Source organism: Coregonus clupeaformis, chromosome 27 (assembly GCF_020615455.1).
Source record: "Coregonus clupeaformis isolate EN_2021a chromosome 27, ASM2061545v1, whole genome shotgun sequence".
Classification (NCBI taxonomy): domain Eukaryota; kingdom Metazoa; phylum Chordata; class Actinopteri; order Salmoniformes; family Salmonidae; genus Coregonus; species Coregonus clupeaformis.
The window spans coordinates 19,496,235-19,523,170 of NC_059218.1; the positions used below are offsets into that span (position 1 = coordinate 19,496,235).

Consider the following 26,936-nt stretch of genomic DNA (forward strand, 5'->3'; position numbering starts at 1 on the left):
CCATATACTATTTTAACTGTTTTAGAATTAATGGAAATTGGGATGAAATGTATTAAAGTTTGGATATGTAGCTGTCAGCATCATGTAATATTTCTCTGCTCCCCCTCCCAGCCTAAAGAGGTAGCACACATCAACGGGGAAAGGATGGAGAATGAGTCAGAGGAGGAAGATTTGGAAGATGGAGAGGAATGGGAGGAAGAGGAGGAACAGGGTGGAGAGGAAGGTGTCCCCACAGGCCAGGAGAAGAGTCGAACATCAAGCCCTGCCGTTCAGGTGGAAACCCATTTACTTCATTGTCTTAGTTTGTCTGTCTGCACCCCAGTTGATAACCTAGATAAAATTATGTTTCTATTACATTCATAGATATCACAGGTATAGAACCACAAATCAAGGTAGGAAATTCAATTAAATCCTTTACGAATGGCCAAACTTCCTTGACATTGTGTGATACTTGTCTGTTCAGGGAGAGGAGCCAGACTCTGAGGAATCCGCTGAAGAGGAAGAGGAAGAAGAGGAGAACGAGTCAGACTTGGTAAGATCACACAACTATTTTCACTTCTTTGAGTCCGTTGATTAGAACAACATCAAATAGCGTAAAGGAGTGTTTTTGTGAACCCAAACATTATCAAAGCACAATCTTGTCCCCAATCATGTTGTTCCACCACCAGACTGAGGAGGAGTACATTGATTGTCATTGGAGAGAATAGAACTTTACATCTCTCAACTGATCTGCTTACACACAGAGCTCGGAATCCAGTGTGAAGAAGAGATTGAAAAAGAAAGTAAAGGGAGACAACGCCTGGCTCCGGCCGTCCAGGAAACGGAAAAGGAAGCCCAAGCCCAAGACTGAGGGACTCCCTGGTACAGTAACCCACCACTCTGCCTTATTAGGAACATTATGGAGACATCTGAATATATCTCCTACCTTTGACTTTCTGCTCCCTGTGCTAGCTAACTTTCCCTCCCCTTCCAGGCACAGGGCCCCAGCCCCAGGCCAGCCTCAATAAGGAGTACACAGAGGTTCCCCTCCACTTATTCAACCTCAAAGCCCAGGAGAAGCTGCTCTCCTCACTGCACACAGGTGAGTGAGGCCATAGAGGAGTAGGTGATGGGGGAGAATAAGAGGAGTAGGAAGGGGGGTTGCGAACTGAACTGCCTGTTGGTAAGATAATTCCGCTGAGATTTTCCCATCCATAGACTACCTTTAATGTTTCTGAGGACTCCGAAATGGTCTTGGTTTTATGAGGCAAGGCCTCTGTCCTCTCCTCAATGGACCAGATGAGAGCAGCACTGAGAGCCCCCTGGTGGTGATGTCTGTCATATAAAATATGATCAATAAGAGTATAGAACTGTACCACTATTGTAGCTCTTTGCAGTCTGTATCTTTATAAATTAATCTCTATAAACTCTTGGAAAGCGCAGTAAACCTGTGTCTAGTTATGGTCACATTGACGTCTGTTGGATGAGCTGAGTGGATGGTCCTCTATGCAGGAGTTTCTGGGGCTGTGGGAAGTGTGGAGCCAGAGATGGTGCAGGAGCTGTCCCTCTGCAGCTGTCGCATGGAGACGCCTAAGAGTCGGGAGATCCTCACGCTGGCTGACAGGAAGTGCATGGCCACGGAGAGCGTCGACCGACAGGTGAGCCTTGATGCTAGGCCTCATCCTATTTTTGCACGTCATTCCCTATGTCCACTTACAGTGGGGGAAAAAAGTATTTAGTCAGCCACCAATTGTGCAAGTTCTCCCACTTAAAAAGATGAGAGAGGCCTGTAATCTTCATCATAGGTACACGTCAACTATGACAGACAAATTTAGATTTTTTTTTCCAGAAAATCACATTGTAGGATTTTTAATGAATTTATTTGCAAATTATGGTGGAAAATAAGTATTTGGTCACCTACAAACAAGCAAGATTTCTGGCTCTCACAGACCTGTAACCTCTTCTTTAAGAGGCTCCTATGTCCTCCACTCGTTACCTGTATTAATGGCACCTGTTTGAACTTATCAGTATAAAAGACACCTGTCCACAACCTCAAACAGTCACACTCCAAGCTCCACTATGGCCAAGACCAAAGAGCTGTCAAAGGACACCAGAAACAAAATTGTAGACCTGCACCAGGCTGGGAAGACTGAATCTGCAATAGGTAAGCAGCTTGGTTTGAAGAAATCAACTGTGGGAGCAATTATTAGGAAATGGAAGACATACAAGACCACTGATAATCTCCCTCGATTTGGGGCTCCACGCAAGATCTCACCCCGTGGGGTCAAAATAATTACAAGAACGGTGAGCAAAAATCCCAGAACCACACGGGGGGACCTAGTGAATGACCTGCAGAGAGCTGGGACCAAAGTAACAAAGCCTACCATCAGTAACACACTACGCCGCCAGGGACTCAAATCCTGCAGTGCCAGACGTGTCCCCCTGCTTAAGCCAGTACATGTCCAGGCCCGTCTGAAGTTTGCTAGAGTGCATTTGGATGATCCAGAAGAGGATTGGGAGAATGTCATTTGGTCAGATGAAACCAAAATAGAACTTTTTGGTAAAAACTCAACTCGTCGTGTTTGGAGGACAAAGAATGCTGAGTTGCATCCAAAGAACACCATACCTACTGTGAAGCATGGGGGTGGAAACATCATGCTTTGGGGCTGTTTTTCTGCAAAGGGACCAGGATGACTGATCCGTGTAAAGGAAAGAATGAATGGGGCCATGTATCGTGAGATTTTGAGTGAAAACCTCCTTCCATCAGCAAGCGCATTGAAGATGAAACGTGGCTGGGTCTTTCAGCATGACAATGATCCCAAACACACCGCCCGGGCAACGAAGGAGTGGCTTCGTAAGAAGCATTTCAAGGTCCAGGAGTGGCCTAGCCAGTCTCCAGATCTCAACCCCATAGAAAATCTTTGGAGGGAGTTGAAAGTCTGTGTTGCCCAGCGACAGCCCCAAAACATCACTGCTCTAGAGGAGATCTGCATGGAGGAATGGGCCAAAATACCAGCAACAGTGTGTGAAAACCTTGTGAAGACTTACAGAAAACGTTTGACCTGTGTCATTGCCAACAAAGGGTATATAACAAAGTATTGAGAAACTTTTGTTATTGACCAAATACTTATTTTCCACCATAATTTGCAAATAAATTAATTAACAATCCTACAATGTGATTTTCTGGATTTTTTTTTCTCATTTTGTCTGTCATAGTTGACGTGTACCTATGATGAAAATTACAGGCCTCTCTCATCTTTTTAAGTGGGAGAACTTGCACAATTGGTGGCTGACTAAATACTTTTTTCCCCCACTGTGTCACATTCCCTCCCTATATCTTTGGCTGCGTCCTGATTATCCACCACTTTCTCCCTTTTCATCCTTTGTTTCTCACTCATACATACCTCTTTCCGTCTCCTCACAGCTGAGCCGGTGTCAGAGTGCGGTTCTAAAGCATGAGATGATGCGTCCCTCAAATTCTGTGCAGCTGCTGGTGCTGTGTGAGGACCACCGGGCTGGCATGGTCAAGCACCAGTGCTGCCCCGGCTGTGGCTTCTTCTGCAGTGCCGTGAGTACTGGAGCCTCCCTGGGGTGGGAATGGGCAAGCACTGCATCTATTGTGGAAAGTATCTTCTAGTAAGCCAGGAAAAGCTCTTGGTCCTAATTATAGTGGTTAGGAAAAAACCTGGCCCTACTTATAACACTGAACTAGCCAAGGCCTTTATTCATTCTGTGATGATTATGGCCTTCCAAAACATTAAAACATTAGGATTCTTCAATGGCGGACACACTGACCTGGCTGTTTGGGTTGTAGGGGACCTTCATGGAGTGCCAACCAGACATCAACATCTCTCACCGTTTCCACCGGGCCTGTGCCTCGGTGCTGAAGGGCCAGACCTTCTGTCCACATTGTGGGGAGGAGGCTAGCAAGGCCAAGGAGGTCACCATCGCCAAGGCCGACACCACCTCCACCGTGCCCGCCACACATGCTTCACATGACCCTGCCACACCCAGGACCGCAGAGGGCAGGGCAGACACCACCACTGGAGGGTAGGTTCACAGCACTGTTGGGGATAATGGGTTGGGGGGGGCTTCCATTACAGTCAATAGCAGGTAAAGAAAGGAGCCGAATGACACATTTTCATCAATACATAGTTTCCTCCTATTATGTATTGCTTTCAATCTGGGAAGATGACACTGGTAATATGAACAGTATCACTCTTCTGTTGTAGTGATCAGGCATTGACCATCCTTCTGTGTGTGTTTCAGTCCATCCCGTCTCTCTGTGGGAGGTGATCTGAGTGGCCAAGCAGACAGCTCTCTCTCCATCCCACCTGGGCACACACTGGACACCACCTTCCCTGGGGGCTCCAGAACCGGAGTACTGCCTCCTGCTGTGGGCATGGGGATCGGCATAGGAGTGGGAACCGCCCCTAAAGAGACCTTGGAGAGCATCCTGCTGGCACTGGACACAGAGAAGTAAGACATTCTACCAAGACTCGAGGTTGAAGAGTGCTGCTCTACCATGCAATTGTTTGATTGTCCTGTTAGTATTTCACTCTCTCACTACCGCCTCCTCACCATAAGTCTCCACTTGCTCTCACACTCTTAACCACTTTTAGTGTTACTAACAAGGTTTCGATCCAACCTTTTTATGCAAGTAGTAGATTTACATTGACATTGTAGTCATTTAGCAGACGCTCTTATCCAGAGCAACTTACAGTTAGTGAGTGCATACATTTTTCATACTGGCCCCCCGTGGGAAACTAACCCACAACCCTGGCGTTGCAAGCGCCATGCTCTACCAACTGAGCTACAGGGGACAATGTCGGATAAAAAATGGCACGACCCACCTGATGGAAACGGCACATTTGGCAGTGAACTTTCCAAATGTCGACAAAACAAATTATGCCAGACAAGGTGGGATCTTTTTGTCTTTAAAATTAATTATGCGAGAAAGGGCGGTGGAAACCCCTTTATGCGCATATATTGATATAAAAACCATCATATCGAAGTAAACTTGGAGTCACGCGATGGTATGCTGTGTGGTCCTCCCACTACGACTTGGAATAGCATGCAGTTTATTAGGCTACAGATGAAATAAGTTATGATCACAGGGTGGTGAAAGCTTGATGCTCCTTTCCAATAAATATTGAGGATTTTATTCTGGGGACATGATTATCAATGCTTGACTGCCGTCTGACAAATAAAAATAATCTCTCTCTTATTCATAATAATCTCATGTAGATAGCCTACCCGGACTGTATCTGCCAGCTGTTGGCTAGAGCGCACCTACCAAGGCCAGAGTGGGCACATTTGTTATATAACGCAACATTTGTTGTGACAAAACCATCAGCAGAGTTGAAAATGCGATGGAAACCCATTTTAACTTGTATTTTTATTCGGTACATGGGAATTTAACCGCAAAAGTTATTTTATGTGCGCTATGTCATCACGCACAGCCTTTTATCTGCAACAAGTCAATTTGATGGAAACATCTCTGGTGGGAGAATGTGCGTTTTAATGCGGATTTTTGAATATTTGCATGAAAATCTGTCACCAATTGGATGGAAACCTAGCTATAGGCACTGAATAGCTAGGTTTACCATCCAATTGGTGACAGATTTTCATGCAAATATTCTGAAATCTGCATAAAAACAATATGCACATTTTCCCTGTAGACTAATAAACATATCATCCCATGACTCCAAGTCTACATTGATATGATGGTTATTGTATCAATATTTGGGTACAAAGGCGTTTCCACTGCCATTTTTCACATAATTCATTTTATAGACACAAAAAGATTCCACTTTGTCTAGTGTAATTTATTTTGTCGACATTTGGGAAGTTTAATGACGTGCTGTTTCAATCAGGCCTGTCGTGACCATTTTTATCCAACATGTACTTTACTCACAAAAAGGTTGGATGGAAGCCTGATTAATAATAGCACTCACTTTCACACAATCTCACTCATTCTCTGGGTAGGCAGACAGCTGGACGGACAGACAGACTTGTCTCTTGCCCTCTGACTCTATGATCCATCATCTGGCATCCTTCCTGTTAGCTGAGGAACCATCAACTCTGTTCTCTTATATTTACATTTTTACATTTTAGTCATTTAGCAGACGCTCTTATCCAGAGCGACTTACAGGAGCAATTAGGGTTAAGTGCCTTGCTCAAGGGCACATTTACGTCATTTAGCAGACGCTCTTATCCAGAGCGACTCACCAATTGGTGCGTTCACCCTATAGCCAGTGGGATAACCACTTTACAATTTTTTTTGGGGGGGGGGGGGTAGAAGGATTACTTTATCCTATCCCAGGTATTCCTTAAAGAGGTGGGGTTTCAAATGTCTCCGGAAGGTGGTGAGTGACTCCGCTGTCCTGGCGTCGTGAGGGAGCTTGTTCCACCATTGGGGTGCCAGAGCAGCGAACAGTTTTGACTGGGCTGAGCGGGAACTATGCTTCCGCAGAGGAAGGGAGCCAGCAGGCCAGAGGTGGATGAACGCAATGCCCTCGTTTGGGTGTAGGGACTGATCAGAGCCCGAAGGTACAGAGGTGCCGTTCCCCTCACTGCTCCATAGGCAAGCACCATGGTCTTGTAGCGGATGCGAGCTTCAACTGGAAGCCAGTGGAGTGTGCGGAGGAGGGGGGTGACGTGAGAGAACTTGGGAAGGTTGAACACCAGACGGGCTGCGGCATTCTGGATGAGTTGTAGGGGTTTAATGGCACAGGCAGGGAGGCCAGCCAACAGCGAGTTGCAGTAGTCCAGACGGGAGATGACAAGTGCCTGGATTAGGACCTGTGCCGCTTCCTGTGTAAGGCAGGGTCGTACTCTCCGAATGTTGTAGAGCATGAACCTGCAGGAGCGGGTCACCGCCTTGATGTTGGCGGAGAACGACAGGGTGTTGTCCAGGGTCAGGTTATATCAAGGCGGAGTTGTTTTAATGACTGGTCGCAGAATTTGCTAGCAACAACATTGTCACCATCAGTCGATTCTTGTAAAAATGTTAATTCTGAAAACGCTTACCTGTACAGACGGTATGTTTGTCCTGTACAACTGCGGTCCTTCCGTGGGGAGCTGAAATTCATACTTTTTAATAAAAACGTTTAGCAAATACAACCAACTTTTTCATTGTTGCTCGTACTACATATGGTGAGATTCAATTGGAACCGTGCTATCCGGAATCCTTGGGATGTCCCTACCACATTGAAGTTTACATTTTAAATGTTAGGGTTTAGGGTAGGGATGTCCCAAGGATCCCGGATAGCACGGACCCAATTGAATCTCAGCTTATGTAGTATGAGCAACGGGGAAAAGGTCAGTGGTCGTATTCACTAAAAGTTATTAGAATAATGAATTTCAGCACCCCACGGAAGGACCACAGTTGTACAGGACAAACATAGGTACAGGTAAGCATTTCCAGAATTGCATTTTTTTAACAAGAATCAACTGATGGTGATTTTTTTGTTGTTGTGGGGGTAGATAAGCTTAATATTGCAGATAGATGATGTCCGTCCGGTTTGCTTATATATGCCATATCTTTCTAACTGTTCTCTTTCACAAAAGCTCCCAACGTACAACCTATATACTTATTATGGACACAGTATGCTTACATTATTAGTTATCTTGTTATTAGTTGTTATTAGTCCCATCATTCAACTCCATTCAACACCACCCATCTATCTCTTAACACCATCCATATAGGATTTATATTTGCCATATATTTTTCAACTGTACTGTGATGTTTTACAATAGTTCTGAACCACAATGTTGTTGCTAGCAAATCCCGCAAGCAGTCATAAAAACTAAACTCCGCCTTGATATACAGTGCATTCGGAAAGTATTCAGACCCCTTTACTTTTTCCACATTTTTTTTTACATTACAGCCTTACTCTTTTTTTTTTACTCAATTGCGCTCAGGTGAATCCTGTTTCCATTGATCATCCTTGAGATGTTTCTACAACTTGATTGGAGTCCACCTGTGGTAAATTCAATTGATTGGATATGATTTGGAAAGGCACACACCTCTCTGTACAAGGTCCCACAGTTGGCTTGGTTTTTGCTCCGACATGCACTGTCATGAGGTCGAAGGAATTGTCCATAGAGCTCCGAGACAGGATTGTGTCGAGGCACAGATCTGGGGAAGGGTACCAAAACATTTCTGCAGAAATGAAGGCCCGCAAGAATACAGTGGCCTCCATCATTCTTAAATGGAAGAAGTTTGGAACCACCAAGACTCTTCCTAGAGCTGGCCGCCCGGCCAAACTGAGCAATCGGGGAGAAGGGTCTTGGTCAGGGAAGTGACCAAGAACCCGATTGTCACTCTGACAGAGCTCCAGAGTTTCTCTGTGGAGATGGGAGAACCTTCCAGAAGGACAACCATCTCTGCAGCACTCCACCAATCAGGCCTTTATGGTAGAGTGGCCAGACAGAAGCCACTCCTCAGTAAAAGGCACATGACAGCCTGCTTGGAGTTTGCCATAATGCACCTAAAGGACTCTCAGACCATGAGAAACAAGATTCTCTGGTCTGATGAAACCAAGATTGAAGTCTTTGGCCTGAATGCCAAGCGTCACGTCTGGAGGAAACCTGACACCATCCCTACGGTGAAGAATGGTGGTGGCAGCAGCATCATGCTATGGGGATGTTTTTCCGTGTCAGGGACTGGAGACTAGCCAGGATTAAGGGAAAGATGAACGGAGCAAAGTACAGAGAGATCCTTGATGGAAACCTGCTTCAGAGCGCTCATGACCTCAGATTGGGGCAATGGTTCACCTTCCAACAGGACAATGACCCTAAGCACACAGCCAAGACAATGCACGAGTGGCTTCGGGACAAGTCTCTGAATGTCCTTGAGTGGCCCAGACAGAGCCCGGACTTGAACCCGATCGAACATCTCTGGAGAGACCTGAAAATAGTTGTGCAGCGATGCTCCCCATCCAACCTGACAGAGCTTGAGAGGATCTGCAGAGAAGAATGGGAGAAACTCCACAAATACAGGCGTGCCAAGCTTGTAGTGTCATATCCAAGAAGATTTGAGGCTGTAATTGTTGCCAAAGGTGCTTCAACAAATTACTGAGTAAAGGGTCTGAATACTTATGTAAATCTTATTTCAGTTTAATTTAATTTGCAAACATTTCTAAAAAACCGTTTTTGCTTTGTAATAATAGGGGTTTGTGTGTAGATTGAGGGAAAAAACAATTTAATCAATTTTAGAATAAGGCTTTAACGTAACAATGTGGAAAAAGTCAAGGGGTCTGAATACTTTCCGAATGCACTGTAAGAGAATGGAGTTGAGGGTTCCTCAGCTACCTACCTGTGTGATCTGAACATGTTTATGCACATGTTAAATTATTTCTGTTTTCTATCAATATTTTCCTGTTATTGTGAAGGTGTATTCCTGTGACTGACTTCCTCCATGTGTCCTCTGTGTCCTGCATCAGGCCCAAGAAGCTGCGGTTTCACCCCAAGCAGCTGTTTATCTCTGCTAAACAGGGGGAAATACAGAAGGTCTTGCTCATGCTGGGTGAGGGAGATAACTTTTAACTAAGATCTCAATGGGCTATGATGGCCATATTAAACAATGAACAAAAATGTCATTATCCGGTCAGGTTTTTGTGAATAACAAATGTCCCACTGTATCCCTGTCCACCAGTGGATGGGATAGACCCTAACTTTAAGATGGAGAGCCAGAGCAGGCGCACCCCCCTCCATGTGGCAGCTGAGGCAGGCCACCAGGAGATCTGTCACCTGCTGGTTCAGGTGAGGCTTGGCTATGGTTCCCACTGGGAGTGGATGAGTGAAGGGGTAGACAATGCATTACATGGACATGCATAGAAACCAAGCTTTTCAGCATGGGTTAAATGGCATCAGTTGCCTCACCAGCTTATTATGTTGTACATGTATTGACGTCTTATAGTGGATCATTATAATCGGACAATCATCAAAATCTTATCATAGACCAATTTCAATAGTATTGATGAGTAAATCAGAGTAGATTGATCTAGTAGTTTTGGTCTGTCCCTCCCTCCCTACCAGTCTGGTGCTAACCTGGACATCTGTGATGAGGACCAGCGCACGCCCCTGATGGAGGCCTGTGAGAACAACCACCTGGAGGCAGTCCGCTACCTGCTGAGGGCAGGAGCCATCGCCAGCCACAAGGTGGGTTCACCAACCCCCTCTAACACTACAACAACACACATACCTCATTCTCCAAAGAGGGTTCAATAGTCTATATTTCCATAGGGGCAGTGGATTTGATGTTGCTGTATGTAACTCAAGTGCCATTCTTGTTTTAGGCTTACAGTGAGGGAAAAAAGTATTTGATCCCCTGCTGATTTTGTACGTTTGCCTACTGACAAAGACATGATCAGTCTATAATTTTAATGATAGGTTTATTTGAACAGTGAGAGACAGAATAACAACAACACAAATTCAGAAAAACGCATGTACACATTTTTATTAATTGATTGCATTTTAATGAGGGAAATAAGTATTTGACCCCTCTGCAAAACATGACTTAGTACCTGGTGGCAAAACCCTTGTTGGCAATCACAGAGGTCAGACGTTTCTTGTAGTTGACCACCAGGTTTGCACACATCTCAGGAGGGATTTTGTCCCACTCCTCTTTGCAGATCTTCTCCAACTCATTAAGGTTTCGAGCCTGACGTTTGGCAACTCGAACCTTCAGCTCCCTCCACAGATTTTCTATGCGATTAAGGTCTGGAGACTGGCTAGGCCACTCCAGGACCTTAATGTGCTTCTTCTTGAGCCACTCCTTTGTTGCCTTGGCCGTGTGTTTTGGGTCATTGTCATGCTGGAATACCCATCTACGACCCATTTTCAATGCCCTGGCTGAGGGAAGGAGGTTCTCACCCAAGATTTGACGGTACATGGCCCCGTCCATCGTCCCTTTGATGCGGTGAAGTTGTCCTGTCCACTTAGCAGAAAAACACCCCCAAAGCATAATGTTTCCACCTCCATGTGTGACGGTGGGCATGGTGTTCTTGGGGTCATAGGCAGCATTCCTCCTCCTCCAAACACGGCGAGTTGAGTTGATGTCAAAGAGCTCGATTTTGGTCCCATCTGACCACAACACTTTCACCCAGTTCTCCTCTGAATCATTCAGATGTTCATTGGCAAACATCAGACGGGCCTGTATATGTGCTTTCTTGAGCAGGGGGACCTTGCGGGCGCTGCAGGATTTCAGTCCTTCACGGCGTAGTGTGTTACCAATCGTTTTCTTGGTGACTATGGTAAGCTGCCTTGAGATCATTGACAAGATCCTCCCGTGTAGTTCTGGCCTGATTCCTCACCGTTCTCATGATCATTGCAACTCCACGAGGTGAGATCTTGCATGGAGCCCCAGGCCGAGGGAGATTGACAGTTCTTTTGTGTTTCTTCCATTTGCGAATAATCGCACCAACTGTTGTCACCTTCTCACCAAGCTGCTTGGCGATGGTCTTATAGCCCATTCCAGCCTTGTGTAGGTCTACAATCTTGTCCCTGACATCCTTGGAGAGCTCTTTGGTCTTGGCCATGGTGGAGAGTTTGGAATCTGATTGATTGCTTCTGTGGACAGGTCTTTTATACAGGTAACAAACTGAGATTAGGAGCACTCCCTTTAAGAGTGTGCTCCTAATCTCAGCTCGAGCCAGAAATCTTTCTGATTGAGAGGGGGTCAAATACTTATTTCCCTCATTTAAAATGCAAATCAATTTATAACATTTTTTACATGCGTTTTTCTGGATTTTTTGTTATTGTTATTCTGTCTCTCACTGTTCAAATAAACCTACCATTAAAATTATAGACTGATCATTTCTTTGTCAGTGGGCAAACGTACAAAATCAGCAGGGGATCAAATACTTTTTTCCCTCACTGTAGGTAATAGTGTTTTGATAGCCAACTAACAGGGCTTGCATGCTATGTGGAGTGTTGCATTGTATTACAGTGGTACAGATCTTATGACTGTCGCAGTGTGTTGACTCCCTTCTGTTCTCCAGGATGTGGAGGGGTTCACTTGTCTCCACCTAGCTGCTAAGATTGGCCATTATAACATCGTGGAGCATCTCCTCTCCACAGGACTCATAGACATCAACTGTCAGGTGAGTTCTGCTTTTTTTCATTCATGAACCAGTGAAACACAAATTCAGTGAGCATAACCGTAATTCTGCACAATGTTTAGTCCCTCAAGATGATTATAGCTTAGCATGGCTTGTGTTGGTTGTACCACTGAAGTAAATCAGAACCAGGAGTGCTTTAATGTTAATCCAGTTCTATTTTCCTCTGGCCTGTGTTTGTGTTGTGCCCTCACTAGTAGCCTTTCCGTAGGGTTCTGACTAGGGCTGTTGCGGTGACCGTATTATCACCACACCGGCGGTCACGAGTCATGAAGCAGTCAAATTCCATGTGACTGTTTAGTCACGGTAATTAGGCTTCTCCAAGCTCTGATGCTGCTGATGGCCATTAGTAGCCTACCAAACATGCTAACTGCCTGGTACTCAGCACTCTATTGTCCCTCTAATCACTCTGACATCAATTCAAATGTAATCGACAATCTAATCAAACACTTAATGAGAGCCCATGAGCTCATGTTGCGCAACATTTCTATAGGCTATGCAATTGCGTGAGAAAACAGAGTGATGGCCTCTACTAAAAAGAAGATCCCATCAGCTTTATTTAGGCTTACTATATTTATTTCTCAACATTCTTAATCATATCACATTTTATTGGTCACATACACATATTTTTTTTGTATGTTATTGCCGGTGTAGCGAAAAGCTTGTGTTCCTAGCTCCAACAGTGCAGTAGTATCTAACAACACACACAAATCTAAAAGTAAAATAATGGAATTAAGAAATATTTAAATATTAGGACGAGCAATGTCGGAGTGGCATTGACCAAAATACAGTAGAATAGAATACAGTATATACGTATGAGATGAGTAAAGCAGTATGTAAACATTAGTGACCAGTGTTCCATTATTAAAGTGGCCAGTGATAATATGAAGCACATTACTTATCTTTACAACAGGAGTATACCCTACCTGGCTGGCATGAAAATGAACCACGGGAAAAGCGTCCTCCATTCGCTATTTAAGTGCATAGATGACATTTATTTTTTCCCACTGCCTCTGTTTCAAGATAGGTGCATGCTAATGGTCCATTCTAAATCAAAACAAATTTCACACATATATTATTTACTTTATGTAAAGACCAGATTAAATCAAGAATAGTCTGATGGGTGACAGTATTAGCCGATCACTTGTGAATTATATATTATCACTTGTGAGTAATGCCCAGCATAAGAAACAATGCCTTTTTTTGTGACTTTTTCTAATCATAGTCGCACACCTCATGTAGCCTAGCCCATAGGCCTATATGTTTTAATAAGGTTTGTATCACAACTAAAGTGGCCAAATAACTTCTTAAAATTAAGCACATTAATCGGCTTTACAAAGGGTCTAGAGCCTAACTGGCATGCATAAGTGTTTCAAGTTTGGGGAAGATCATTTTCACCATAAAAATGCACCTTTATAATAAAAACATTACATGCATAATCGCATTTGCGGTCACTTTTGATAATGGTGTTTTCCTGCTAATGGAACGTTCGCGCTTATAGCCTACTGCCATGTGCGCATTGCTGCGCTTATAATGTCAAGAAATGGCCTAATAGTTTATCAACATTTTAAGCTAAACGTTTGCTGTTCGTTAGGCCTACTCATCTTGTTGGCTGACGATATCTTCAATATGCACCTCGGAATTGGATAAGGACGCGCGCAGTTGCGTCTCAGATGTGTCTGTCTTCACTTGTAGCCTGTGAGAAAGACCCGATCACGTGATGGAGAACCATGTGAGTGAGCGGTGGTTCGGAGCGCGCAGCACTCCCGGCCAAGGGCACAACGGCCACTGGCTGCAAAAGGCATGGATTCTTTTAGTGATGCATTACGGCCACACAAAGGGGATGCCACCGGGAAATTTGAGGCATTATCAAGTGCTTGTCAAATTGTGAATGAGAGACTGTGTGTGTACAGCCTGCGCAAAAAACAAAGCAGAGCTCATGCCTTTCAAGCAAGTTTTTTTCTAATCGTCATTAGTCGCATCATGCAGCCTTACAATGTATTAAAAATCTAAACATATAGGCCAACGTTTGTAGAACAACTAAAGTTACATTAATAACTCTAAATTAAGCATATAGGAGTACCTATTTCTTTGTTAACTGCTCAACACAGAATAGCCACGTGCGCACTCAAATCGTTTGTAGAAATTATCATTTCTATTTTATTCAGCTTTGTTAAATTGTAGTCTTCATACTATAAAATAATGCCACGGAATTCTAAGCAAATCTTGTCTGCTAAATGAACTAGTGTAGCCCAAAGCCATTTGGCATAGCCAGATCAGGACCTAACATAAGGACAACTCAGAGTATGCTATTCTGTTCTTCTGAAATAGGTCTAAAGAAGCATGATATGTTCTATCTAAAATAAATAATGGGTTTATTGTGAAGGTGTAGGCTATATTACATGGATTTATTTGACTTTTTTAAATGTAGATGTTCCAAATGTTTGCATCAGTGGCTTGTAGGATATGTGTGGAAGCCAGGAGATGCTAAATGTGTTTATGTTAATTAACGGTCAATTACCGTGAAACCGACAGTTATTTGCTTGACAATCACCGGCTGACGGAATTTCGTGACCGCCACAGCCCGAGGTCTGACTCTCCTCTCGGTGGGTGTGCTGCTCCCATCTGCTCCACATGGGGTCCTAAGGGTTTCCTCTTACATTGTAGCCGCTGTAGAATGATCAGTTCTTTCTCAGCATGCGTTAGTTAAGATTACAACCCCATTGGCTACCCTGCCGACATGACAGCCAATTTGTTTGTGTAAAGCTACTGAGCAAGTTGACGTTGACCTCCTCTATTCTGGCCATCTCTAAAACGGTTGTTTCTCTTTGCCTCAAAAATGTATCTGATATCAAGGACGTGTGGCAGAAATGCTCCAGCATTTCAAAAGGAGATATCCTTCGTCCTTTGTGTGCCTCCATCAAAGGCCCTCTGAGGCCATATGCCTGTGGGACTGCAGAGTTTAGAACCCGAGTATGGTATTTGATGTCCTCTATTTGAAGTGGTTGACCTTGCTGCAGGTATTGATCCATTATGGCAGGAATGATGTCATGGCAGTCCATGTCCTTGTGGTAATACATCCTCCTCAACCTCTTATATCTCTTGGAGGTTAGTTACAATGATCATTGTTATATCCAGGACATTGAAGCAATCCCATGCTGTAGGGGCCCGTTCTTAAAGCTGTCATGTGTTACTCTCTCTAGGACGATGGCGGTTGGACGGCTATGATTTGGGCAACAGAGTATAAGCACCTAGAGCAGGTGAAGATGCTGCTCAATAAAGGGGCTGACATCAACATCAGGGACAAGGTCAGTAGCTAGGGGTAACCAAGGGTCCTCATGACCTCACACAAGCCAAATTGTTTTTGTTTCAATTACTTGTCGTGTCTTGACTTTGTTGTGTCTATGACTTTGTTGTGTCTGACTTTTTCGTCTCTATGACTTTGTTGTGTCTGACTGAATTTGCTAACTGTTGTCTGTTTGTAGGAGGAGAACATCTGTCTCCACTGGGCGGCGTTCTCTGGCAGTGTGGATATTGCTGAGCTCCTCCTAGAGGCCAAGTGTGACCTCCATGCTGTCAACATACACGGGGACTCCCCTCTGCACATCGCTGCACGGGAGAACAGGCTCGAATGTGTCACGTGAGTAGAGGTTGAGGGGATATGGCTCTGGTGATTCAGCAATAAGTAATATAATCTCCATCTATAGCACTGCTGTGGCTGTAGCCTCCATTATAATAACCGAGGCTATAGCCATATCAGGACTATTCCATCTGGTACAGTTAAGTGATGGTGTTGAAGGCTATGGTCTGTGGCCCCTCAGGGTCTTCCTGTCTCGTGGGGCGGATGTCAACCTGAAGAACCGTGAGGGGGAGACGCCGCCAGACTGCTGCAGCCACAGTTCCAGGGTCTGGCTCACCCTGCAGACTAACAGGAGGGTGAAGGAGGCCAGGAGCAGCACCCAGGGGGAGAAGGTCCTTAACAGGTAGAATTCCTTGATCTCCATCTCTCTCTCAATAATCTCATCCATTTCTCTCACACATGTACCTTTCTGATTCTCTGGTAATGCATGGTACCCTTTCCTCTCTACTTGTGGCTACCTCTTTTTGACTGATTGTCAAGTATAATATAATATCCACTGGGACCTGAGCCTCCAACCTTCTGCTGACCAGTACATCTTTCACCACAGAGACATAGCCCGGGGGTATGAGGGAGTTCCAGTCCCCTGTGTCAACTCAGTGGACAGTGAGCCCTGTCCAGACAACTACAAATATGTCCCAGACAACTGTGTCACCTCCCCCATGAACATAGACAAGAACATCACACACTTACAGGTGGGTCATGTCACTGGATAGACCAGGGGTCTCCAGTAGCTCGCAGCCCACATATGAGTAGCACGCCAAACAATTCTGAAAGTACATGCAATTTTTTACGTTTTCCACAGCATACTGTCATAAACAAATATCACAAGTATCAACACCACAAGCTCCCAGCTACTATCTAATCAACGCAACATTGACATTATACCACCCCTGGTTAGCCACTATTGGCTTAAAAAGCCAAACCTAACACAATATCTGCCAATTAATTTCCAGCAATATTGCCTCTGTCTGTGTGGTGCGCGTGTTTGTCTATCACTCTGTGTGTAGCCAGTTGATGTAATAACCTCTTGTGGGTTGACAGAAGTACTTTCCCCAAAACCTTCTCAATTAAATGTTAACTGCCAGTAGGCTTACCTGGCAGAAGTATATCATGAGTAAGTATATAATTTGAATCTATTATTTGTTATTTGCAAACTTTGCCATGAAATGAGTACAGACCGGCACATTCCTCACTAGATGCGCAATTAAAGGGCCAGATGCACAATTAAAGGGGAATTGCACTCAAAATGTGTTTGTTTTCATCCAGACCTAAAATAAATAGTCTTCTGATGTGATTTAAGCATTGACATGGACGCAGAACATCCAATTTTGTTGTTTTATGAGTGAAAAACTAAAATATCAAACCAGGAAAAATACAACTGAGAACATAATTTGGGAAAATATAAAACATAATTTAGGGGAAAAAATCACAGATTTTATAGGGCCCCCCTTAGTTGTTTATTAACCATTATTTTACCAGGTATATTGACAGAAAACACAGTGCACTATATCTTGTACACTAAGGACCCAGGGAAGAGTTGCAGGAGAGAGGAGAAGAATGTGCCTATTTGAAAGCTATAAAAAAATGTGTAGCTCTCGACATGCTTCGTTTTTTAAAAGTAGCTCTCATGCTAGAAAAGGTTGGAGACCCTTGGAATAGACCATCCTATAGTTGATCATACTTCATGGCCTGAAAGATGAAATTATAATTTCGTTCTCTCTGCGGTCCACAGTACTGTGTGTGTAAAGACGACTGCTCCTCAAGCAGCTGCATGTGTGGCCAGCTTAGCCTGCGCTGTTGGTATGACAAGGTAAGTCTGAACACTTCAGTATCACTTTTGTTGACAAGGTGCTGGTCTCTAATGATCGTCATGTCTATTCCATGACCGTTCTCAGGATGGTCGTCTGCTCCCGGAGTTCTGTCGTGAGGAACCGCCCCTCATCTTCGAGTGTAACCACGCCTGTTCCTGCTGGAGAACCTGCAAGAACCGTGTGGTGCAGAACGGACTGAGGTACCTCCAATTTCCTGTCTCTACATTCTACCATATTTTTACAACCAAACCAACACTCCTCAACCCTATTGATGAGAACATCTAGATCAGAAAAATGTATTTCATTGACTCAGTCAAACAGCAACCACTCATTTGGAAGTTGTAATGCATCTGACATCCCAAAATGCATGTTGGGAAAATGTGTTTGCGAGGTGAGTGTGTTAGAACATCCATGCTGAAGGAGTGTGTTTGTTTTCAGGGTCCGGCTCCAGCTGTTCCGGACCAGTCGTATGGGCTGGGGGGTGCGGACACTGCAGGAAATTCCCCAGGGAACCTTTGTGTGCGAGTGAGTCCCAGACATACCCCTTTCACAATGCATAGTTTGGCTTTATTTTACAGAACGTTCACCAAGTTCTTAGATGATTTCCCATTCAATGTCATGTGTGCATGGTGCTGCATTGCTATTTCTGATGTTGATGGGTCCCTGACCTCACTTCCTGTCCACAGGTACGTGGGGGAGATAATCTCTGACGCTGAAGCAGATGTCAGGGAAAACGACTCCTACCTGTTCAACCTAGACAGCAAGGTAGGGATCAGTGCTCATAAATCTCGCTGGCTAACTTTAGGACAAATCCAAAATGTAACTAGGTATCTCAACTTGGGCCACTGTAATTGCAGTGGTTTCTGCTGTGCTTTGCAGGCAGGTTTCAATCTGTTACCCAGTGATAAATAAATGTTATTCTTGTCTCTTGAGGCCTTTCCTGTTGTGGTTTCTTAAACACTCTGCTATTCTTCTGATCATTATCTTACTTTGTTATTCTGCATGATATCTCTGCCCGTGAAGAATTACCACTACAGCTGACGCAGAGCCTGCTTTATTCATTATGATCAATTGATGTGTGTTCTTTGGTCGCAGGAGGGTGACGTGTACTGTATCGACGCCCGTTTCTATGGCAACATCAGCCGGTTCATCAACCACATGTGCGAGCCGAACCTGTTCCCCTGCCGGGTTTTCACGGCACACCAGGACCTGCGCTTCCCCCATATCGCCTTCTTCGCCTGTGAGACCATCAAGGCTGGGGAAGAGCTAGGGTAAGGGTAATTTAATATGCTTTACTTGACACAAGGTCAAGTTATTACCAGTCTTTGGAAGTTATTACCCTGTATGCATATTTAAGTTTGTCATTCTATGTTTTTTAAGCCTTTCATCAATTTTTTTAGCATGCCTTTGTTCACCCTGAAATCAGGATTAGGTAGCTTGATTCTAGATGCATCTAACTCGCTCTTTCTGTCCCAACGCTCCTCTCTCAGGTTTGACTACGGTGACCATTTCTGGGACATTAAGGGGAAGCACATTAGCTGTGAGTGCAGCTCTCCCAAGTGCAAGTACTCAGCGGCGGTCATCACCCTGCGCCAGGCAGACAGCTCGCCCCAGGACCAGCAGCCCAGCACCCTCTCTACCACCCCCTCCTGAGCCTCCTCTCCCAGCCCCACAAATAGGACTTCCAGGCCAGCGGAGACGTGTCTCCATTCCCCCCCAAACACAATTCCCCCCCCCAGGCCCTGAGCCGTACATACCCAGACACCCCACCTCCACCCCCAGGTGAACCATCACCACAATGAACCTTCAGGCCCATCACTGAGATCAACGATCAACCCCACAGAAACCCACCTGCTTAATGTCTCATCCAGCTCTTACATCACATCCTTACCAGCACAAACTCTGAACTTCTACTGAAACTCCCCCTCAGTGCAGGACACATTGGACAGGAAGCAAGTCTGTATGTTCGTGTGTCTGAAGCGCTATGAATAAAAATGTTGGAGAAAAAAGGCCTTGCTATGAGCCTAGCTCTTGTGTTGTTGGTTCCAAATGGAATTCTCAAACCTGCTTTGTGCTCTATCCTGGAAAGTTGCAATCTGGGTAATGGTGTTTCCTAGCCAGTGGTCTGAATCAAGTTTGTACTAAGCAACAATGTATATCTATCCATGAAAAACATTTTCACAGTGCGAAAGGCATTTGTAGCATGAGCGCCCTTACCCCCTCACATCATACCATAGAAATGAGCAATGTTCATGCACAATTTATAACAACTGACGTATTTACCTCATGCTATATTTTGATTGCAAACAGGACAGAGGACTTAAGTCACAATCGTATGTTTTTACTGGACTACTTCTCTTGAGCATTTCTGCAGGAAAATAATGGTCAGTGCTAGATATCAATGATAAAAAACAGACTTTTGAATTATCACTTTATATTTAAATAATACAATTTTAAATCACATTTTCTATACAGAATAACATTAAGCCGAGTGTATTGTATACAGAACATCAGATATCAGGTTATGGAAAGAGAACTATCAATTTAAAGTCAATGAGGACACTGACCAATCATCTCACTGTTCTGTTCAGAGGGGGTAAAGTAGACCACACAGGAGTGGCAGATTTTCTTCTCCGTTATCTGGCATGAATTCTTCAAGACAATGGTCCTTTTCTATTAGCTATTTGTCTAATGGAAACTGAGTATATGTGTATATGAAGGATGGTGTGACATTGAATGGCCAAACTAAGGGTGTCATGATTGAGGAATCCGGTGCACAAGTGTTTAGGTGGGAGTTGTACAGTTTGCCATACTGTACCTGCAAAATTAAAGCAGATGGATTTTTTTTTTTATCTGCAAGATTTTTAAGCATGTTTGAGGCTGACTCACTCTTTTGAACGTTGAGTCAAAAATATTAATTTGCCACAATTCTGACGGCTTTAAATGGGATTGAATGTTAATGGGGTGAGACTCAAGCAAATGGTGCTGACAAGGCTTTCTTTTCCGTTATTAATTTTGTATTACTCACCAAGTGAATACAAGTTGTAAAATAAGATAAAGAAGCAAGCTTTTCTTTTTTACATTTAAATGTACCTCCAGTTTTCTAACTGTAGTTACTGTAGTTATTAGCCTGTTAAAATTTTGTTCCATGATTTCATGTTGATGGAAACCTACACATTATTCCCATGTCTTTAAATGTGGTTAGTATGGTTAGTGACTCTTGTGCAAATTTTCAAAGGTATGAAAATAAAAAGGTTATAAAACATGAAAAATGTATCCATGTTTTCTGGACTGTGAAACATCTAATTGGTTGTATCGTTCTTTTTCAATAAATGTACTACTAATGGATATGGCTGCCAGGTTTTATTTACAGAGCAAAATGAGGGAGCGCACCAGACAGGTTCCGGTGGATGAGGGGATCTGGAGGAGAAGATGGGGATGGATCGGCCACATCCTCCAAAAGCCCCCCTCCAACATCACTAGGCAAACACTATCCTGGAACACACAAGGGAAAAGGAAAAGAGGCGCCCGAGAAACACCTGGAGGCAGGCGCTTGAGGCAGATACAAGAGAAACTGGGATGGAATGCGCTGGAGAAGACCAATTTGCAATGGCCTATGCTCCCAGAGGAGCGATGGGCCTATGTATAGTAAGTAAAATAGGTGTTTTGTACTTAGTGAGTTTTCCTAAGAATTTCAGTGGTTCCTTATGTCATCTGGCAATAGAGCCCCACAGTGGATGCGTCATAATACCCATAAAACCTAGCGGTCAAACATGAAATGGTTCCAATTGATTTTTTTCACCATTCATTTTTCCCTTAGGGGATTTTAGAACCACTTCAAAAAAGGTCTGTGTTTCATGTAGGCTTTCCCTGACGTGACGTTTTGATAACCGTGTAAATCTTTTGGACAAGGTGACTTTTATCAGTATATTTGGCTCTATTTTACTCTCCGAATCGAAAATGCTAATTAGCATCAAAGTAGACATGCAAGACTACAAATCCCTGCAAGCTCCTGCACGTCATCTCTACTACACCTTTGCTGTCAGCAAGCTAACTACTAGCTACCTTAATCCAAAACGAAAGAGATATTGAACAATTTCATTTGTTGTTCCATATTGTATTTAACTAATATTTGTTGTCAAATATATTCATTTGGTATTGTGTCTCGTACAGAATACTATCCTAGTAGCAGTCAGATAGTCCTGTGTAGCTCAGTTGGTAGAGCATGGCGCTTGCAACGCCAGGGTTGTGGGTTCGATTCCCACGGGGGACCAGTATGAAAAATGTATGCACTCACTAACTAAGTCGCTCTGGATAAGAGTGTCTGCTAAATGACTAAAATGTAAAGAAAATAATGTGCCATGAATACTAGGCTAGTTTTTGCAAAGAAGCTAGCTAGCTATCTACCTACCTAGATGATTATTAGCAGCATACTCTTCTATTACAAGATCCTCTTCTCCTTCCCTTATAATTTCTGCAACTACACTACATGACCAAAAGTATATGGACACCTGCTCGTCGAACATTTCATTCCAAAATCATGGACATTAATATGGAATTGGTCCCCCCTTTGCTGCTATAACAGCCTCCACTCTTCTGGGAAGGCTTTCCACTAGATGTCAGAACATTGCTGCGGGTACTTGCTTCCATTCAGCCCCAAGAGCATTAGTGAGGTCGGGCGCTGATGTTGGTCGATTAGGCCTGGCTCGCAGTCGGCGTTCCAATTCATCCCAAAGGTGTTAGATTGGGTTGACGTCAGGGCTCTGTGCAGGCCAGTCAAGTTCTTCCACAACGATCTCGACAAACCATTTCTGTATGGATCTCGACTTTGTGGAAAGGGCCTTCCCCAAACTGTTGTCACAAAGTTGGAAGCACAGAATTGTCTAGAATGTCATTGTATACTGTAGCATTAAGATTTCCCTTCACTGGAGCTAAGGGTCCTAGCTCAAACCATGAAAAACAGCCAAACTTTACAGTTGGCACTATGCATTTGGGCAGGTAGCGTTCTCCTGGCATCCGCCAAACCCAGATTCGTCCGTCGGACTGCCATATGGTGAAGCGTGATTCATCACTCCAGAGAACGCGTTTCCACTGGTCCAGAGTCCAATGGCGGTGATCTCTTGTGTGCGGCTGCTTGGCCATGGAAACCCATTTCATGAAGCTCCGGTCGAACAGTTCCTGTGCTGACGTTGCTTCCAGAGGCAGTTTGGAACTCAGTAATGCGTGTTGCAACCGAGGACAGACGAGGACGGCGGTCCCGTTCTGTGAGCTTGCGTGGCCTACCACTTTGCGGCTGAGCCATTGTTGTGACGGTGCCACGTTGAACGTCACTGAGGTCTTCAGTATGGGCCATTCTACTGCCATTTTTTGTCTATGGAGATTGCATGGCTGTGTGCTCAATTTTATACGCCTGTCAGCAACGGGTGTGGCTGAAATAACTGAATCCACTCATTTTAAGGGTTGTCCACATACTTTTGTGTATATATACAGTGGGGAGAACAAGTATTTGATACACTGCCTATTTTGCAGGTTTTCCTACTTACAAAGCATGTAGAGGTCTGTAATTTTTTATCATAGGTACACTTCAACTGTGAGAGACGGAATCTAAAACAAAAATCCAGAAAATCACATTGTATGATTTTTAAGTAATTAATTTGCATTTTATTGCATGACATAAGTATTTGATCACCTACCAACCAGTAAGAATTCCGGCTCTCACAGACCTGTTAGTTTTTCTTTAAGAAGCCTGTTCTCCAATCATTACCTGTATTAACTGCACCTGTTTGAACTCGTTACCTGTATAAAAGACACCTGTCCACACACTCAATCAAACAGACTCCAACCTCTCCACAATGGCCAAGAACAGAGAGCTGTGTAAGGACATCAGGGATAAAATTGTAGACCTGCACAAGCTGGGATGGGCTACAGGACAATAGGCAAGCAGCTTGGTGAGAAGGCAACAACTGTTGGCGCAATTATTAGAAAATGGAAGAAGTTCAAGATGACGGCCAATCACCCTCGGTCTGGGGCTCCATGCAAGATCTCACCTCGTGGGGCAACAATGATCATGAGGAAGGTGAGGGATCAGCCCAGAACTACGCGGCAGGACCTGGTCAATGACCTGAAGAGAGCTGGGACCACAGTCTCAAAGAAAACCATTAGTAACACACTACGCCGTCATGGATTAGAATCCTGCATGTCCAGGCCCGTCTGAAGTTTGCCAATGACCATCTGGATGATCCAGAGGAGGAATGGGAGAAGGACATGTGGTCAGATGAGACAAAAATAGAGCTTTTTGGTCTAAACTCCACTCGCCGTGTTTGGAGGAAGAAGAAGGATGAGTACAACCCCAAGAACACCATCCCAACCGTGAAGAATGGAGGTGGAAACATCATTCTTTGGGGATGCTTTTCTGCAAAGGGGACAGGACGACTGCACCGTATTGAGGGGAGGATGGATGGGGCCATGTATCGCGAGATCTTGGCCAACAACCTCCTTCCCTCAGTAAGAGCATTGAAGATGGGTCGTGGCTGGGTCTCCCAGCATGACAACGACCCGAAACACACAGCCAGGGCAACTAAGGAGTGGCTCCGTAAGAAGCATCTCAAGGTCCTGGAGTGGCCTAGCCAGTCTCCAGACCTGAACCCAATAGAAAATCTTTGGAGGGAGCTGAAAGTCCGTATTGTCCAGCGACAGCCCCGAAACCTGAAGGATCTGGAGAAGGTCTGTATGGAGGAGTGGTCCAAAATCCCTGCTGCAGTGTGTGCAAACCTGGTCAAGACCTACAGGAAACGTATGATCTCTGTAATTGCAAACAAAGGTTTCTGTACCAAATATTAAGTTCTGCTTTTCTGATGTATCAAATACTTATGTCATGCAATAAAATGCAAATTAATTACTTAAAAATCATACAATGTGATTTTCTGGATTTTTGTTTTAGATTCCGTCTCTCACAGTTGAAGTGTACCTATGATAACAATTACAGACCTCTACATGCTTTGTAAGTAGGAAAACCTGCAAAATCGGCAGTGTATCAAATACTTGTTCTCCCCACTGTACACTGCTCAAAAAAGTAAAGGGAACACTAAAATAACACATCCTAGATCTGAATGAATGAAATAATCTTATTAAATACTTTTTTCTTTACATAGTTGAATGTGCTGACAACAAAATCACACAATCAATGGAAATCAAATTTATCAACCCGTGGAGGTCTGGATTTGGAGTCACCCTCAAAATTAAAGTGGAAAACCACAAGTCAAAATGAGGCTCAGTAGTGTGTGTGGCCTCCACGTGCCTGTATGACCTCCCTACAACGCCTGGGCATGCTCCTGATGAGGTGGCAGATGGTCTCCTGAGGGATCTCCTCCCAGACCTGGACTAAAGCATCCGCCAACTCCTGGACAGTCTGTGGTGCAACGTGGCGTTGGTGGATGGAGCGAGACATGATGATGTCCCAGATGTGCTCAATTAGATTCAGGTCTGGGGAACGGGCGGGCCAGTCCATAGCATCAATGCCTTCCTCTTGCAGAAACTGCTGACACACTCCAGCTACATGAGGTCTAGCATTGTCTTGCATTAGGAGGAACCCAGGGCCAACCGCACCAGCATATGTTCTCACAAGGGGTCTGAGGATCTCATCTCGGTACCTAATGGCAGTCAGGCTACCTCTGGCGAGCACATGGAGGGCTGTGCGGCCCCCCAAATAAATGCCACCCCACACCATGACTGACCCACCGCCAAACCGGTCATGCTGGAGGATGTTGGTGCAACGGCAGGTAGCTTAGTGGTTAAGAGCGTTGTGCCAGTAACCGAAAGGTTGCTGGTTCTAATCCCCAAGCCGACTAGGTGAAAAATCTGTCGATGTGCCCTTGAGCAAGGCACTTAACCCTAATTGCTCCTGTAAGTCGCTCTGGATAAGAGCGTCTGCTAAATGACAAGAAAAACAAGAAAAAAAGAAATGTTGCAGGCAGCAGAACATTCTCCACGGCGTCTCCAGACTCTGTCACGTGCTCAGTGTGAACCTGCTTTCATCTGTGAAGAGCACAGGGCGCCAGTGGCGAATTTGCCAATCTTGGTGTTCTCTGGCAAATGCCAAACGTCTGTTTCTGACCGTTTGAGCAGACACATGCACATTTGTGGCCTGCTGGAGGTCATTTTGCAGGGCTCTGGCAGTGCTCCTCCTGCTCCTCCTTGCACAAAGGCGGAGGTAGCAGTCCTGCTGCTGGGTTGTTGCCCTCCTATGGCCTCCTCCACATCTCCTGATGTACTGGCCTGTCTCCTGGTAGCGCCTCCATGCTCTGGACACTACACTGACAGACACAGCAAACCTTCTTGCCACAGCTCGCATTGATGTGCCATCCTGGATGAGCTGCACTACCTGAGCCACTTGTGTGGGTTGTAGACTCCGTCTCATGCTACCACTAGAGTGAAAGCACCGCCAGCATTCAAAAGTGACCAAAACATCAGCCAGGAAGCATAGGAACTGAGAAGTGGTCTGTGGTCACCACCTGCAAAACCAGTCCTTTATTGGGGGTGTCTTGCTAATTGCCTATAATTTCCACCTGTTGTCTATTCCATTTGCACAACAGCATGTGAAATTTATTGTCAATCAGTGTTGCTTCCTAAGTGGACAGTTTGATTTCACAGACGTGTGATTGACTTGGAGTTACATTGTGTTGTTTAAGTGTTTCCTTTATTTTTTTGAGCAGTGTATATATAGTGTATATGAACAAGGTGAAATCAATGTCAATGAATGGTGTCAGAATGCATTGCTGTATTAAAGCAATTCAGAACTAACTTGTTGACATGTTCTGTTGCAGATTCAAAGTCAGATTAACACATTGCAGAATGTATCCATAATCATCCATAAAAAGCATATTTATTTGACAAGAATGCACCTAGTCACCCATCAATCACGTAAAACACCTGAACTCCAACAATTACATTGTTTTAAAGAAATCAAAATAGTAAACAATGCATACATATTTTTATACATAACATATAAACATCTGACTTTTAAGTAAAGATTAGAGAAACAACTGGATGTGTAAGGTAGGTTTAATATAAAAATACTAGGTCAACAGACTCAAAACAAGGAAGCCATACCTAAATGCAGTTATATCAATTTAACAGGTCCATGTTGCTGCTATTATTTGTGAGCAGCACATTTACCCCTGCATTCAGTCTGAACACCAGAATGAGCAGGATGACAGCATTACACAGGTGAAAAACAGGTAGCAAAAACAGTACACAACAGTTTTAAACGTGCTACTGAGTCTGGATGTTTATCCAATCAGGAGAAGAACAAGTGCGGGAAACAGTATAGGGAAAATGGGTAAAGGTAGGGTGGGTTTATAGAGATAAGATTGAGAGTTCCAA

General features: G+C 44.3%; 1 protein-coding gene across 1 annotated transcript in view; it reads left to right on the forward strand.

The window, feature by feature from the left end:
- Positions 1–20,903, forward strand: part of LOC121541595 (histone-lysine N-methyltransferase EHMT1) — a 31,425-nt gene extending 10,522 nt beyond the window's left edge. The window contains exons 6-27 of the mRNA XM_041850728.2: positions 112–273; positions 464–532; positions 744–861; positions 974–1,081; positions 1,492–1,637; positions 3,404–3,547; positions 3,794–4,029; positions 4,249–4,458; positions 9,429–9,511; positions 9,641–9,747; positions 10,024–10,146; positions 11,988–12,089; positions 15,308–15,412; positions 15,590–15,744; positions 15,926–16,087; positions 16,292–16,436; positions 17,477–17,554; positions 17,640–17,755; positions 17,994–18,080; positions 18,242–18,320; positions 18,651–18,826; positions 19,046–20,903. Of these exons, the coding sequence (XP_041706662.1) occupies positions 112–273; positions 464–532; positions 744–861; positions 974–1,081; positions 1,492–1,637; positions 3,404–3,547; positions 3,794–4,029; positions 4,249–4,458; positions 9,429–9,511; positions 9,641–9,747; positions 10,024–10,146; positions 11,988–12,089; positions 15,308–15,412; positions 15,590–15,744; positions 15,926–16,087; positions 16,292–16,436; positions 17,477–17,554; positions 17,640–17,755; positions 17,994–18,080; positions 18,242–18,320; positions 18,651–18,826; positions 19,046–19,208 (2,874 nt within the window). The 3' untranslated portion in view covers positions 19,209–20,903. The remainder of the gene's footprint in view (positions 1–111; positions 274–463; positions 533–743; positions 862–973; positions 1,082–1,491; positions 1,638–3,403; positions 3,548–3,793; positions 4,030–4,248; positions 4,459–9,428; positions 9,512–9,640; positions 9,748–10,023; positions 10,147–11,987; positions 12,090–15,307; positions 15,413–15,589; positions 15,745–15,925; positions 16,088–16,291; positions 16,437–17,476; positions 17,555–17,639; positions 17,756–17,993; positions 18,081–18,241; positions 18,321–18,650; positions 18,827–19,045) is intronic.
- The last annotated feature ends 6,033 nt before the right edge of the window (positions 20,904–26,936 follow it).